Source organism: Cibotium barometz, chromosome 30 (assembly GCF_041138505.1).
Source record: "Cibotium barometz isolate CiBa-2024 chromosome 30, ASM4113850v1, whole genome shotgun sequence".
NCBI lineage: Eukaryota > Viridiplantae > Streptophyta > Polypodiopsida > Cyatheales > Cibotiaceae > Cibotium > Cibotium barometz.
Window position 1 is genome coordinate 18298530 of NC_141075.1, and position 17069 is coordinate 18315598.

General features: G+C 44.0%; 1 protein-coding gene across 3 annotated transcripts in view; it reads left to right on the top strand.

Annotated features, from left to right (window-relative positions):
• Positions 1-3065: 3065 nt before the first annotated feature.
• LOC147621232 (MADS-box transcription factor 23-like) overlaps positions 3066-17069 on the top strand; it is a 64743-nt gene continuing 50739 nt past the window's right edge. The window contains exons 1-2 of one of the 3 annotated variants that reach the window (XM_086824522.1): positions 3066-3224; positions 3560-3750. In XM_086824522.1, coding sequence (XP_086680648.1) covers positions 3569-3750 — 182 coding nt within the window. In that variant the 5' untranslated portion in view covers positions 3066-3224; positions 3560-3568. Of the gene's footprint in view, positions 3309-3559; positions 3751-17069 lie in introns of all 3 variants that reach the window. The other 2 variants (XM_086824521.1, XM_086824520.1) reach the window with 2 other exon arrangements.

The window sequence follows — 17069 nt, forward strand, 5'->3', positions numbered from 1 at the left end:
TTCACATAATAGTAGATGCTCAAAACAACAAGACAAAGATGTTAGCGGCATCCAATCCAATGCCATAGCAAAGGAGTCCAAGAAGAGACCACTGGAAAGTGCTCCAAAGAACGAAGTGATTTTGACCGAAATGGACGACATGTTGTGAATGTGGATGTGCGGTATGTAAACATGGACCAGCCTTGTAAACATGGACATATGTATGGACACTAAGGCTTGCACAATGTAGTGGAGGACAAGACCAGTCATTTTGATGGAGGAATTTAAGAAGTAAATGCAGGAGCATGAACGCCTTCTTGACCCTAATATTTATATGATGTCTTTCTTCTTCACATAATAGTAGATGCTCAAAACGGCAAGACAAAGATGTTAGCGGCATCCAATCCAATGCCATAGCATAGGAGTCCCAGAAGAGACCACTGGAAAGTGCTCCAGAGAACGAAGTGATTTTGACCAAAATGGACATGTTCACATTTGAACGTGGATGTACATATGTAAACATGGACATATGTATGTAAACATGGACACTAAGGCTTGCACAATGTAGTGGAGGACAAGACCGGTCATTTTGATGGAGGAATTTAAGAAGCAAATGCAGCAGCATGAACGCCTTCTTGACACTAATGTTTATATGATGTCTTTCTTCTTCACATAACTGTAGATGCTCAAAACGGCAAGATGAAGATGTTAGCGGCATCCAATATATTGTATAGCAGAGGAGTCCAAGAAGAGACCACTGGAAAGTGCTCTAGAGAACGAAGTGATTTTGACCAAAATGGACGACATGTTCACATGTTGTGAATGTGGATGTACATATGTAAACATGGACCAGCCTTGTAAACATGGACATATGTATGTAAACATGGACACTAAGGCTTGCACAATGTAGTGGATGACAAGACCGATCATTTTGATGGAGGAATTTAAGAAGTAAATGCAGCAGCAAGAATGCCTCTTGACACTAATGTTTGTATGATGTCTTTCTTCTTCACATAATAGTAGATGCTCAAAACGACAAGACGAAGATGTTAGCAGCCTCCAATCCAATGCCATAGCAGAGGAGTCTAAGAAGAGACCACTAGAAGTGTGTGTATATATATGCATGTGCACGGTTCAAAGGGCAATTCGGATTTGCAAGAACTTCTTAGGAAAATATCAAATAATCCAGAAGTGAACCACAATGTGCACACACATGCATAGATGCTCCATAGACAATGATTTAAGTGTATGAAGGGTGGGCTCAATTATCCTAGTCCTCGCAATTGTGCATCATGCCTAAGGCATAGAAACTTCAAAAGTGACATATAAGGATTGCTTTCTTTCTTAAATCCTGAAAGTAACATCAAGGATTGCTTTTTTATATACTCTTTTAAATCTAACCTTGACTTCTTGGAAAACTTACCAACAAAGAGGGAAAAGAAAGGCTTTAAAATGACATCAAGTTTATCCAAATATTAGTGCATTGCTATGTGTTGTATAGTAGAAAAAGAATAAGAGAAAGACGACATTACCAAGCTACTTGAAGTCCAATTCGTGAAGGGTATGCTTGAGTTTGCAGCAGCTCTCACCACATCTTCCACTTTCTCATGATCACTCTTGCTTTCGCTTTCGCTCTCGGGATCACTACCCTTATACTCCGATGTGGAGGGGCACTCTATGGAGTGGCTCAAGGGAGAGGGTGGCTTCTCATAGTCCGGTTTTGGAGAGGGGGGGGGGGGGGGGAAGACATCTCATCTATTGGATGTTTGGATTCAAGAGAATCCCTTCTCTTTGACTTGCTCCTTGTAGTTGGACTTTGCCCCTTCTCATTTGCATGCTCTTGTTTTGCCATTGCCGGATGCCTTTTATAGCAATACATGATGAGCGTGTTGCCTGCCCCTTTGGAATCTCCTGTGCATGTCTTGGGAAAACAATTCTTGTTGGCTGCTGGGCGCTGCCCCTCCTTTACTTGCTAATTGTATTGTTTGCCCCTTTCGGATGTCTTGTGTATGCATTGGGTGCACATATTTTTCCGCATCCGGCTCCTCCTCCTACACTTTCTTAGCAACCTTTCTTGATCATGTATGCATTGGGTGCACAGGATTTGATCGTGTTGTCCGCTCCGGTGGCTTCTCTTGTGCATGCTTTGCCGCAGCCGATTGCCCCTTCTCTAGAATCTCTCGTGCATGCAAGCTCAAACCCAATTTTGCTATTGTTTGCTGCCCCTTCTTCACTTTCGTTGTAAATGCACCTAAGTCCGATGCTTATCCGTCTGTCATCTCATATGCATCTGGCTGCCCCTTCTTTGCTTTCTGGTTGTTATGCCTTGTCTTACCTTGAGGCTGCACATCTTGCATGCTAGCCTTGGAAGCAATCCGTAAACCCGATCGAGTCTCCATCATGCTTGAAATTGAGCCTTAAAATTTCCCTTTCTTCAAGTTTAGCCCCGTGGAGCTAGAAACTTGGGTTGGCTTGCCTTGTTAGCTATCTGTAGCCGAGTAAGAGAGAGAAATAATGCCCTCTGGCGCCCCCTCTACCCCAGAGTAAGATAGAAAGAAACTGTAAAAAACGCCCCCCCCTCTGCCCCACAGGGTAAGAGAGAGATGGGGATCGCTGTTGCTTCACTCTCTCAGCCCCCGCATGAGAACACCCTCCCCCATCCTCCCGCATTTTTTTGAATCCTCTTTTTTTTGTTTGCTTTTCCCCATGCAAAAGAGGACACCACGCACCCCCAAAATGGTACCCCCAAGCCCTGCCATGTCACCTGCCCCGTTAGCCTTCCCTGCCACGTGATGATACTTTCGGCTTGGTTTACCAAAGTGGCCTGGTTTACAAAACCAGGCAATCGGACGACGGGCCTGCATCCCTCCCCTCATTGTGGGGCTCTTCCCCACCCTTGATCCCCTCGCATTAGTTGGGGGTCAACGGGTGCGATTTAGACCTGAGGCTTGCATAGGGTAGTATAGTACTTAAGTTTCTTCACACGTAGTTGGTGGGGCTTTATGCAAATGAATAGGACTTAAGTTTCTTCACACGTAGTCGGTGGGGCTTGCAAACGAATAATATCTTGGTACGACTGGATAGGGCTCAGTTGCTTCAATTGGGCGGCCTGCGTCTTAGGGCTTCTGGGCACAGCTACTTTGCTAGGGCGGCCTGTTTCTGGTTTGGGAAAGCTTGCTGTCGTGTTGGGCGTCACAGCTCTAGGTGAAGCGAAGGGTTTGCCGGCTTGTAGATTGTTACAGGAGGTGAGAGTTTCGCTGCTACGTTCATTTTTTTTTTCGCAGGGCAGGTGTGCTCAGCTGTGCATATCATCTACGGCGAAACCTGCGGTGAAGACCGTGCTTTTCTTTCTGCTCTCTCTCTCTCTCTCATATACATATACATATCCGTATGCCTAGAGCCTATTTTTCTAAGTTTTGCCTCCGGCGATCTGGTGTATTTTGTGGTTTCTGCTCTCTCTCTCTCTCTCTCTCTCTCTCTCTCTCTCTCTCATATACATATACATATAAGTATGCCGAGAGCCTGCTTTTTCTAAGTTTTGCCTCCGGCGATCTGTTGTATTTTGTGGTATGTTCTCCAGCCGGCAAGGATGGTGCGGCGGAAGATCAAGATCAAGAGGATCGAGAACGCGAATACGCGGCAGGTGACTTTCTCGAAGCGTCGCGGGGGACTGTTGAAAAAGGCCCACGATCTCTCCGTTTTGTGCGACGCAGAGATCGCCGCCATCATCTTCTCCAGCAAAGGAAAGCTCTTCCAGTTCGCTAGCCCCAGGTCAGTGCACAAGCTCTTCCAGTATGCTAGCCCCAGGTCTCGCCTTCATTTTTGGGACTCCTCTAACCTACTGCTCGTGGCTCCCAACAAATTTGGGTTTCCATTTTGTGTCCCAAGTCCCGTAACGTTTACCCCTTCAAAGTCTTGGCCGGTTGGCCGGGGCTACCTCAGCCTCTTTTCTCAAGGACTTCTTCTTGAGCAGTCTGGTCGCGCAGCACTAGACCGCTCATTTTTGTTTTCCCTTAGTAGAAGCAAGCAAGGCCTCTTGGACATTCGAGTTGCTTCCAGAAAATCATGGAGGAAACCTTTTTGCCCAACTGATCAGCCATTGAGCTGTAGCTAAACACAGCAGTAGATCACACGTCAAGTATCTTGTTGCCCTAAAAGTCCAAACTCTATCCTATACCAAAGGGTCGACAAGGTAGATTTGTTATGTTGTCCGAGCTTACCTTCGTGAGAGGGCCTCAGACAAGAAGGTTGAAGATGTGCAAACCGCAAGGGATATGTCCAAAATTTTCGACACGGGAAATTTAGATTTTCCCATGTGGCTTGTGTAGCTTTGCCTTGCTGTGTCACCTCGCCCCTTCTCCCTGCATTTTTTCCTTCACTGTAAGGTAAATCTGTCGGTATTGCTTGCTTAGCTTCCTAGATCACCATGTCCGCACCTTCTACGATGACTCAAACATCTCTTGAGAACTTCCAAGATCAAGCAAAATGATACCAAGGTCTTAATGACCTTTCAATCAAGAATTTTTCTCTTATTCGAAGCTTTTGCTAAAGAGTCATTACGTTTTTAGGTGAGAATTCTCAGCAGGTTGAAGCTTTTTTTCCTCATGATATCCTACTATTGAGGCTTTGGCGTAGGGCTATCAGCTTAGTTCCCTTCAAGAGGTTCAAGGAAGAATTTTTGATCTTAGGACTCGAGCTTATGTTCACAAGAAACACACACATTAAATGTGCTTATCCAGATTCTCTTTTTGAATTCACACCTTTTTGCAACATTTGGATTTCATGTATTTATTGTCAGATCGACTTCGTGGGCATTGTTCCTAATCTATAAGACGGGATTCATCATGGATATCTCCATAACATGGGATCTACATAACTTGAAGATGCGCTTACAGTCATGCATCATCATGTATGATACCACAAGCTAGTGTTTAAACCAACACAAGCCCAAATTTTCAATCCAAGTTGATTCTCAACAGTATTGAGCATGTCAACTTGCATTATCACCATTAGTGTAATCTTCATTTCTCTTCACTAAGACCTCCTTTTGGAAGTCCTAAGTTCAAATCACTAGGGTGATGTTTAGTGGATGCACCAAGTTGTGAGTTGTGATCAACGTAGGCCAAGACAAGTCGAAGCAATTTGTACAATTGGTTATTCACTTGAAGTTGATATTGTACACTTGTCTAGTACGTTTGTTAAGCCAATTGTTGGTTGGTCATATAGTACATTGCCAAAACTAAGGCCTGTGCAAGGGGGCCACTCAATCCTTTAAGTAGGGCCTTCGTCGTATTTTTGCAACAAAGTGAAAGGGACTTAAGTCAATTTGGGCCCAAGGCCAAGGGATAAAGGGGATGTGAAAGGGTTAGGACTAGGGTTGGGCATGCCCATGAACACCTTTAAGTGTAGTGTGAAAGGGTGTCCTAGTATGTAAGTGACTATGGGTCTTAATCTCCTGTGTTAACTTTGATAATCACTTGAATCATAGTAGCAACGAAACCCATTTCAAATCATATGAAACCGATTGAAACTTTTATGAAACATTTTGAATATGAAACTCATTTTTTATTCACCTAAAATTTTTAAGGTCCAAAAACCTTACATGCTAGTTTCATCTCTTTCATACATACACATTTTCGAAGTGCATTTTTTCTTGTTGCTTGCTACTCGACTTGCATGTGCACATCCTTTCCTGCCTGTCGCGATGACTGGTCGACCATCTTGAGAAGGATGCTTCAGCCTTGGCCATGGCCTAAATACATATTTTCATGTATATTCTAAACTTATATTTTTTACATTTTTTGTATAAAACTTTTTTTTTGCATTCCTTTTTTTCTTGGTAGTGATTAGTTGACCATCTCAACAAGGATTCTTGAGCCTTCGTCATCATGGCCTAAATACATATTTTCATGTATAATCTATATTGAAAAATATGTATATATATATATATTCATTTTTTGTATGAAAGTTTTTTTGGATGTTTCAAAAAAATATGAAACTTCTGAAACCTTTTTGAAACCCGTTTTAAATCAGGTGCTTCTGAAACTCTTGGTAACTATGACTTGAATATGAGAAATTACCCTTCCCTCTCTCTAAACCTAGGCTAATCTTCATAATCTAGGCTAATCCAAGGTTAATCTAGATGTTGCTTCCTTTCATTGGTATGAGAGCTTAGTTTTGATCCATCTTAATCTTTGTTTCAAGAAATTCTTGGATTTCTTGATTTCTTTGATCTTTCTTGAGTTTCTTGATTTTCCAAGATTTTCTTGAAAATTTGGTGCAAAAATGGAGAAATCACAAAAGTTGATGACAAAAATCGTGGCAATAGTGATCTTGAATTTTGGACTTGGCATTAGGATATGATTGTTCCCAAATTTGAGCCATTTGGCCAATCTTTGGATAGGCTGGCCAAAGTGAGTGTGCAATGGCTAGGTTTGGAGGTGTGGACATGCACATTGTCTTCTCCATCTTCCCTCTTCACGTTTTTTATTATAGGAAAAATTTGGAGCAATACAACTATGTACATCTTGGGAGCATTGAGAATGCAAGAAGGAGGCCCACTCGTTACATGGAGTAGACAACAAGGGTGTAGGTTACCATCCTAGAATCTCAAGAAGGGAGAAGCTCACCATGGAAGCTTGCTCTAGGCAAGGAGATAACCATATGGTCATGTATCAAAATATATCAAAGATGTACAAACTATTCCATAAGTGACTTATATAGTCACTTACTCCGAGGACTTTTCACACATGGGCTGCCCATAAACCCAAGTCTTATGCCCCATATCATGTGCTTAGGCCCTCATCCCACAAGTGAATGTGTAGCACAACCAAGCACATAATTTTGTACATTACAAACCATCCCCTCCTACAATGATTTCATCCTCGAAATCGAGCGGTGATCGCGTAAAACAAAAAACCGACCCATAACATGTGGAGGCATAGACCACAGTAAGTGCCAATAGTCCATGATCGTGTATAATAAGCTGAGTCGCCCACCAACATCAAATGGAAACCCTCAAATGTTGATGCACAAACAACATCAACATCAAAAAGTCATCGAAGCCCCTTGGATCAAATGGAAAACTCCATGGACCAACTCCCAAGCTGTAGAACATGATGTCATCCGGGTTGAAAAGATGATGTAGCCATGCATCTTTAATCATCACACAATCTCCAGGGTCAAATGAAAATTTCAAGAACCAGTGATACATATACACACATGCATAACCACATGTACTAAACGAAGCTCCATCCAATAATCTACCAAAATGATGATCCACATGACCACCTGGATCAAATGAAACTCCATGAGAGTCACCATTGAATGTCGATGTCTCACAGTCATGGGAATCACAATGGCATCTGCAATGATCAATAGAATGGCCACCAATTGTGCTAGGTTCCAAGGGAAAGCTTATACACCGATCCTCAGCCACCAAGTATCATGAATGCAAAAGTGATATGTCCCATGATCCACCAAATACATAAAAGAGATAGAGATAAACATGTAACCTGTAGGGTCAAATGGAATTCCAAGTCTTGCAGTTGCCAAGACAATGGTTCTATAACCCCTAGGGTCAAATGGCCAATGTCGGAAATTATCATCGGCGGAGGCAAAGCTAAGCATGTATCCTCTGGATCAAATGGAAAATGTAAAGGACCATCATCTATGATGAAGATGGTTATGTGCTCTCCATAAAAATTATGGCGCCAAGCACATCCAACAATGAATGCCCCAACTGTAGAAACCATCACCTCGTGTCGGTATCTATAAGGTCCAGAAATACACACCTCAAAGCTGACATTCGTATGGGCATAGGTGTGATCATCCAAATACACATGCTCAGTGTGCATACAGAAATCTCCACCATCAAGCATAGAGCAAACATCATCATAGTGGGTACTCCATCATCAAAACTATCATCACATGCTCCACCATCAAGCATACATGCATCATCATAATCATCCCCGTCCTCATGATAGGTGGTAGTACAATGATAATCCAACAAACCCTCCATAGAGACGACTCTCTCTATGTCATCCCCTATGTAATGAGCATAGCACCTGTTAATGTCCCATGTACAAGGAGAGTCGCCATACACATCATGGAAACAAGTAGCATCTCCAATAGGTGTGTGTAAGGCATCACTGTAATGCACAACACTCTGATCAATACATGTCAAATTAGCATGTGCATAACACTCTGATCAATACATGTCAAATTAGCATGTGCATAACCATCACCACATGTGTAATCCAAAGTACAATCCTCAAGACTATCATAAGTATGATCCTCATCAACACTAGACTCTAATAAGGCATCCACACATGCAGCGGTCTCATAGAGCTCACAATCATAAACTTTCCACTCCGAACTCGGAAAAGCATCATAAGTTGGATTCACAAATGTAGTCCACGGACCACCTATCAATGCGTATCCAACACTATCCATAGATGAATCCAAGGCATGGCTGTCCACACCAAACAACGCATGAGTATCACTAGTCGATGCATGAGGATCACATATGTCCACAATGCACATCATGAGCATCATATAAAGTAGATGCACAACTATCCAATCTCTTGTGAACATAGGCATCTATCTCTTCTATAAAGTCATCACATAGCCATGGATAGATGCATCAATAGAAGGTGTAGTGCCCAAAGAAAAACCATCCATGTCATGGCCCTGTGAAAATGGAACAGCACAAGTGTGGGCATGGTGGTTGCTGAGCAAAAATATTAAAAGATTCACATTTGGGGTGCCCGGACAAATGAAATGATGTGTGGACACTTCAGATGTGAAAGGGGGGACCAAGACATTAATGTTTTTAATGTTTTATTGATGGTTGCTCCTAGGCCTTAGTGGCCCCTAGGGAACTTTAATGTTTCACGATCCTGCCTTTGAGGCAGACCTCCCCGCAGACATTCGACGACCCCCGCAGCCGGCACAGCCTCCTCGACGTGCACAGCAGCCTCGACGCGCACGTTGACCGGCAGTTAGAGATGACGATTTTGATTGGGTTGCCGTTGATAGTGACTAAACTCAGACTAGCTGGGTTAGCTCACTTACATTGTACTTAGATTTTTGGGTAGTGACTAACCTCAGACTAGCTGGGGTAGCTCATTTTCATTCTAATGTACTTATTTGATGTTTATATCATTATGAGTTTTTTCATTATTGAGTATCATTACATTTTAGTTGATGTTCTTGATTTTATTATATTTTTTAACACTTTGGCTATCATATTGTTTGTTGAAAATCTCCATGCCATCGTACCCAAACATGCTCTGATGGGGACCAAACTTTGCAAGCATGGGGGGGGGGCACCCACCCCCACATGCTTGCAAAGTTTGGTCACAATCAGAGCATGTTTGGATTGGTAATTAGCGCCCAGTGCGGGTTTTTGAAGTCTCTTGGTGGTTGGGGTCCTAGGACATTTTTGGGGAGAGGCCACTCCACTTTTGGAGTTGCATGCCTCTCTCACCTCTCTCTCTCTCTCTCTCTCTCTCTCTCTCTAGCTTTTGGGAGTCGTGTAAGCTCAAGCGTGGAGAAGGAGGAAAGAAGCTGGTCGACTGCTGTTTTGCTGGTTTTTGCTACTGTTTTCTGTGCAAACCTGCCCATACAGCCCACTTGTGTGGTGCAGGCCGTACAGAGTTGTACGACAGCAAGTAGAGTATGGCTACTGCAGGTTTCTCTGCTGGTACAGGCGACGTTGACAGGCTGAGCAGGTACAGGTGCTGTGGGTTCTGACAGAAACTGTGTAGCAGGTACAGTTGTACGGACAGCAGCAGGTACAAGCAGCTCTACGACTGCTGACAGGCGACTGGCTGCTGCAGGTATAGAATTGTACGAGCTAGTACAGTCGGGTACAGAAATTGGTTTCAGGCAGCGCATGCAGGTATAGTGCCATGAGGACTACTGGAACAGGCTGTACGGATAGGTATAGTGCTGATTTTTTGGTCAGTACAGACAGGTACATCACTTCCAGTTTGCAGGCAAAGCTTTTCCAGAGCTTGGTTGGTGCGATAGTCAAGTGGTTGCAGCAGGGGAAAGAGTACAGACAGTCGTTGTCAAGTGCAGACTGGTACGAACTGTTCCACGGGTGCAGAACCACGTGCTGACTTGGTAAGCTCCGAATTTATTCATCTACCTTTCTTTCCATTGGCTTATGTCTGCTGCAGCAGATTTGTGCTATCTGGCCCCTTGTGAGAGGAGGGGTATGGCAGATTGAAAAGGGTGGAAACAGAGATTGAACAGTGAATGTATGTTTGTGCTGAGTTGTGGAATCATGTGCATGAGATATGCCAGATGTACGCTCAAGGCTGTCCTGCTGAATGGTCTTGGCTGATCAGAGGGAAACACAGAGTGTTGCTTTGAGACACAGATCTGTGTGTGTGAATCCTCTGTGCTAAGAGGTATTGTGGGCTGCCAGATTGGACATACAGGTGTATTCTCTTGGCTGGTTTTGTTGTACTCAGGAAGATGGCTATAGCACCGACACCGACAATGAGATTTACACCAATGAAGAAGAAGGTTACATTGAGAATCATACCTTAAATGAGAGGAGTCATATCCTTAAAGATCTCACATATACAAGGGGTGACGCGGAAGAGGTGGTCTATGCTTAAGATTCTCAAGGATACTAGGACGGTGTGGATTTTGGTGGCAATACATATGTCTATGATGATTGTGGCAGTTGTTATTCTTTTTATGAGGCCATCTATGGAAATGAGGATTGGGTCAACGGAAGTGCATAAGAGTTTCAATTTGGCATCAGTGAGTGATGAGGGAAATAATGTAGGTGACCTTACGGGTGAATTTGATGAGAACGATGATGAGATGAGGACTATGAGAATTTGGCTACAATGCCAACAAGGAGCAATGCAATGCTGATGCCTAACGATAGTCGAGAATTGAGCACTTTAATGATCTCTAGGGACTAAAGGTTTCAAGCCATGGTTATCAAACCACGAGCATATGAACCCTTTGTTAGCGCTACTCATGCAAACGTAACATTTATCTGTCAAGCTCACCCATCCCCATTTTCTGCTCCTCCGAGGACAAGAGGTACTTCTCTGACGTTCTGTACATTCCAGATTTGGCATTTAACCTGTTGTCAGTGAGTGCTCTTATAGCTCAGGGTGCAGAGGTGATCTTCTCTCGTTATTTATGAGATTACTATTCGTGATAAGGAGACTGGTAGCATCATGGCTCAGGAGTCCAAGATAGTGGCTTGTACAAGTTGACCGCTTTGATTTCTACTGGTTCTTCTTCAGCTCTTTGGCATGCTAGGTTTGGCCATTTGAGCTATCAGCTTCTACATCGAGCTTCGAAGGTTAGGTTGGTTGACGGTTTACCGACCATCAAGGCTCCATCTTTTGTTTGTTCCTCTTGTTTACAAGGGAAGCAGCATCGTGGCTCAGGGAGTCCAAGATAGTGGCTTGTACAAGTTGACTGCTTTGTTTTCTACTGGTTCTTCTTCAGCTCTTTGGCATGCTAGGTTTGGCCATTTGAGCTATCAGCTTCTACATCGAGCTTCGAAGGATAGGTTGGTTGACGGTTTACCGACCATCAAGGCTCCATCCTTTGTTTGTTCCTCTTGTTTACAAGGGAAGCAACACCGAGCCGCCTTTCCGAAAGGAGGTGACACATAGATCTTCGACATCACTTATGTGGTCCTATGAGTACCGTGTCTTTGAGTAAGGCATTGTACATGCTCGTGATGGTGGATGACTTCTCCAGATATACTTGGGTCTTTTTTTTTGAAGTCCAAGGATGAGGCTTTTTGAGGTGGAAAAGAAGACCGGTTCTTCGGTCAAGGTTCTCAGGACTGACAGAGGGGGTGAAGTTTACATTCCAGGAGTTTCAGCAATATTACAAGTGTAACATGCGGAAGCTCTGGGTAGTCTTCTTTCAGGCCTAAACACTCTTAGAAACCTTCTGATGCAAAAACGCAGGTAGAGAGAGAGTAGGGAGAGAGAGTGAGAAGTGCTGGAAATTCAGTATATACTATGGTATAAAAAGGTACATATCTGCAGCCCTTGGCTGCCTTCTTGAAAAGGTGGTAAAACACCAAAACTGCCCTAGACTAGGACTCCTAATGACTCATACCCCTAGTGGGTTGAATGAATAAACCATAGAGCAAGGGGGGCTATTTATAGCCCCTTGGACTACATGGGGAACTGGCCGACTGCTGGTCGGCCAGTTCATATTTCATTAATGCCTTTTTCCAAGCACAGCCGACTGGATCTGATCATGTTCTTGAGGCGCTTGCTGCTAGCACCTTCTGTCCTGTAGCCGCCGACAGTCCTGGTACTGCTGACGTCAGCCTCCATGCAGCCGACAGCCTTCTGATCCATGCTTTGCTCCAAGTCCTGCTCCATGTCCATCTTCTACTGGTTCATGGTCTCTATCTGTTTGCCTCTTCTGGATCTAGCCCTGAAAATGTCCATGGCATCTGTGATGCACATGACAACAAGGATCATGGCATTCACAGACAACTTACTGTCAGAATGCACAACGAAAATGAAGACAACTGTTGTAGAGAGCAAAGCGCAGATGAGAGAGGGAGAGAGAAGCTGTGGAAGTCTGCTATATACATACAAGAAAATCCCGAATACTATAATGGCAAGTGTGGGCGGCAAGGGACCATTTTATATGGCCCCAAGTTGTGCTGGTCGGCCAGTCCAAAACAAGTCGACAATATAATATATGCACAGGACCAGCAACAATAGCCCACGAGACTAGCAAAAAGCAAATCGGCCAAGTCACCAGCAATCGTCTAGGTAACCAGGACAGGTCGGGTAGAACCTTAGCAGTCGGCCAACGTCTGATACAGCCGACATGTCTCCCACACCAAAAAAAATGGGAAAATATATGGAGAGAGGAAAAATGGAGGAACACCAAAACTAGGCGGGCACACCCACAACAGAGGCCTTGGTGTAATGTACAGATAGGAGATGACTGTCAACACCCCCTCAGCTCCTGGATGTGGAACCAACCCCAGTGAGCTGGAGTGCCGCCAGAGCTTAGCATGAGGTAGAGACTTCGTGAAGAGGTCTGTCGCATTGTCCTTCGTCAAACAATAAAGAAGCAAGATGTCACCAACCAAAATCTTCTCATCATCAAGAACAAAGTGATATTGTATCTCTATGTGCTTGGTCCGGGCATGGAAGATTGAGTTCCGAGAGCAATAGTGATACAGCTCTGGTTATTGCACTAGATGATAGTGGGATCCTTCTGTGTGGAAACAAAATCTCGCCAAGCAACCTTTGTAGCCACAAAACCTCACCAAGCAACACCACAAGCAGCCCGATATTCTACCTCTGTAGATGACAAGGCAATTGTCGGGGCTGCCTCTTGCTGCTCCATGAAACAACTCTTGAGCTGAGAGTAAAACTGTAGCTTGATGTAGATCTCCTCGTGTCTGGAACTCCTCCTCGATCTGAGTCACTCCAGCCTTGGAGTCGGCAGACTCGGTCCTTAGTTTCCTCTCCAGTGTTGTAGAAGAGTGCAAGATCTTTCGTACCCTACAGATACCACAAGATTCGCAATCCTGCATCCAATGAGACTTCAAAGGCGTCTGTATGAACGAGCTCAACAACCCCACAAGAAAGCTCAAGTCCAATCTGGTGTGCAGCAACCAGATCAATGAACCAACCAGCTTCCGGTGTACAGAGAGGCATCAACCGGCTCACAAGAATCATTCACTACTATAAGCTTCGTGTTCAGGTCCATCAGTGTGATGAGTGACGTGATAGGCTTGCAGTTCTCCATCCCAAAGGCCTCAAGCAACTCCTAAGCATATTGTTGTTGAGAGACAAAGAACCCCCTCTAGGTCTGCCAGATCTCCAATCCCAAGAAGAAGTGGAGTAAGCCTAAGTTGGTCATCTCAAACTCCTTTGACAAGGCAGCCTTCGTTCACTACAATGTGCTCTACATGACCGCTAGTGAGAATGAGGTCCTCCACATAAAGGATGATCAACATGACCAAACCGTGTTCTCGAAAGAGATACAAGTTAGGATTTGCAACTGATCTTTATAGTCCGTAGAAAGAAGGAATCAATCTTTTGATTCCAAGCCCTTGGAGCCTACTTAAGACCATACAAGGCCTTTCGTAACCTATAGACCATCCCCTTTGATCCTAGAATCTCAAAGCTTGGAGATTGCTCAACATACACCTCCTCCTACACGTTTCCATTAAGGAACGCACATTTAACATCCATCTGATATACGGGCCACCGTTAAGAAGAGGCAAGGGGCAAGAACAGTCTAAATCGTGGTGATCCTCGCTGTTGGTGCAAAGGTATCCTCAAAGGCGATGCTAGGCTGCTGAGCATAACCCTTAGCCACAAGTCTGGCTTTGTGTTTGTCCACCGACCCATCTGACCAATACATGGTCGTAAAGACCCACTTGACAACCAATGACTGATCGTTTTTTATGGCCTCGGAACCAACTCCCAAGTTTTCTTCTTCTCTATGGCATCCAGTTCCACTTGCATGGCTTTCCTCCAAGTATCATGTGAAAGGGCTTCCTTTACGAAAGTATGCTCTTTGTCACGCATGATACGAGACATCAAAGCATAGTTTACATGTAAGAGCTCCGTTGAATGACTTTTGTCATCACGAACTCTATGTGATCTTTAAGGTCCGTCCTGTGTAGTCCACTCGGAGAGAAGCTCCATAACACTTGACTCTCGAAGGGTGTCTAACAACCACCTAGCTACTCGAACAGAACGCGGAGTCTCTTACTATTGTGGGAGCTTATCTCCAACCATGGGCTCAACCTCTACAAACTGACTGAGGTTGTCCAACTGGAACATGAGAATGGGAATCATAATCAGACTCATCTGGGTCTCCAAGAAGTGGCAGCTCATGAAAAACTTCTCCGCTGACAACAATCTCGTTCAACTCTGGGTCATGTAACCTGTATCCTTTGGAAAGAGAGTTTTATCCCACAAAGACAAGCTTCTAGGACTTCGAGTCAAGCTTTCCCCTCGGCTTATTTGGAATGTGAATATAGGCATCACTCCCAAACACTCAGAAATCGGAGACATCTGGTTTCCTGCCAAAATAAGCCTCAAAGGGAGTCACATGATTAAAGCTGTTTTTATCTTACAAACTACTGTTTCTCACAATTAGTGTACTCAACTTCATTATAAATACATCAGAAATGATCCTGAGTGTCTGGGGGAGCAGTGCAGAACAGTGCAAATTTTGAGCCTGCACCGCCGTCGCAGAGCCTAAATTCGCAATATTCTGGCATAGCTTCCCCAGTCCTCTAGGAGCAATTCTGATGCATTAGATGATAAACACTATATTTTTATACATGATTAAAGGTGTTTTTATCTTATAAACTACTATTTCTCACAATTAGTGTGCTCAACTTCATTATAAATTAGTGTGCTCAACTTTATTATAAATTAGTGTGCTCAATTCATTATAAATGCATCAGAAATGATCCTGAGTGGCAAGGAGAGCAGTGCGAGAACAGTGCGAATTTTGAGCCTGCACCGCCGCTACAGAGCCTAAATTCGCAATGTTCTGGCATAGCTTCCCCAGTCCTCCAGGAGTAACTCTAATGCATTGGATGATAAACACTATATTTTTACACATGATTAAAGGTGTTTTTATCTTATAATCTACTGTTTCTCACAATTAGTGTGCTCAACTTCATTATAAATACATCAGAAATGATCTTGAGTGGATAGGGGAGAAGTTCCAGAACAGTGCGAATTTTGAGCCTACATTGCCGTTTTGCAGAGGCCAAATTCGCACTGTTCTGGCACAGCTTCCTCAGACCTCCAGGAGTATTTCTGATGCCTTGGGTGACAAACTAGCACATGATAGTCACTCCATGTTAAACAACCATGATGACACCGAGACATTTTCAGAGAAACTTAAAATTTTAATTATCAAAAGGTTACAAATGAAAGCCAGATAGGCTTGTTACAAAGGGGGGTTAGAAACAAAAGAGTTGCTTCAAAAAAAAGGTTAATATCTAAGATCTCTAAATCATGTCTCGCTCGCCTCGAATGCGCCGAGCTAGTTGCATGTCCTTGGTAGATATGGTAATCCTCTTTGCATGTATTGCAAGGAGGTTGGTGTCTTCAAAAAGCCCAACAAGGTAAGCCTTGGAGGCTTCTTGCAATGCTTCAAGGGCGATCCCCTGCACACGGAACTTTGTTCTATATCGTTGGAGAATCTCCTTCACTATGCGAGCAAAAGGGGCTCTTCTTATCAATAACTCAGTGTTCCTCTGATAAAACTTGATTTCTTGTAGAGCCCTATGCCCTTGGCGCATCCTTCTCCTTGGAGCTCTTTGTGTTATGTTAGTGCGTTGGCGAGGTTGGGACTTCCTTGGCTTGAAGAGCTTGTCCTTTCTACGCTTGCGCGCACTTGCAAGAACCTCCTCTTGGTCTCTCTCATAGTCTGAATCTTCCTCCTCTTGTTGCTGTGGTACCTATGTATCAAGTTCCTCCCGAGTAGGTAGGGGACCCTGTCCTAGTAGTAGGGTCTTGCCACCTATGGTGCTATGCAATGTAGAAATGTTTTCACCAACCCAGTCGAACTGCTCATCATTGGCCTCTCTGTCTAGATCTCTGGGGTGGCTGCATTGTGGGATCTTCTTCACACGCTTGCTCCCACTACTAGAAAGGCTTGCATGTGTGTGCGCTGGTTTTGCTGTGGGAGGAGGGTTGAACTCTGGTGATCCCATTGGACATGTCCTAGAATCTAAGGGGTCACTCTCTTCCGTGGTGTCGCCAGTATGTTAGGTGCCTTGCACTGTGTTTTGTGAAGGCATGGTAACACGTGCGGTGTTCTTGGTGCGTGCCATATCCATGTACGACTATGCTTACATGGTGATGTGCTGGTGTCCTTATGTCGTGATGTGCTGGTGTTCTTACGTTGGTGTCTACGTAGATCTTGAGCTCAAGCTCTCTTAAAAAGTGAAATGAAAATGAAGTGAGAGAAGAAACTATTAATAGTTTTTTTTAAAGGGAAAAATAACTAAACTTATTTTCTTAGCCTTATTACATCTAGATTTATTTCTGTGCACAACCCAACGCCTCCCTTGTCTCCTC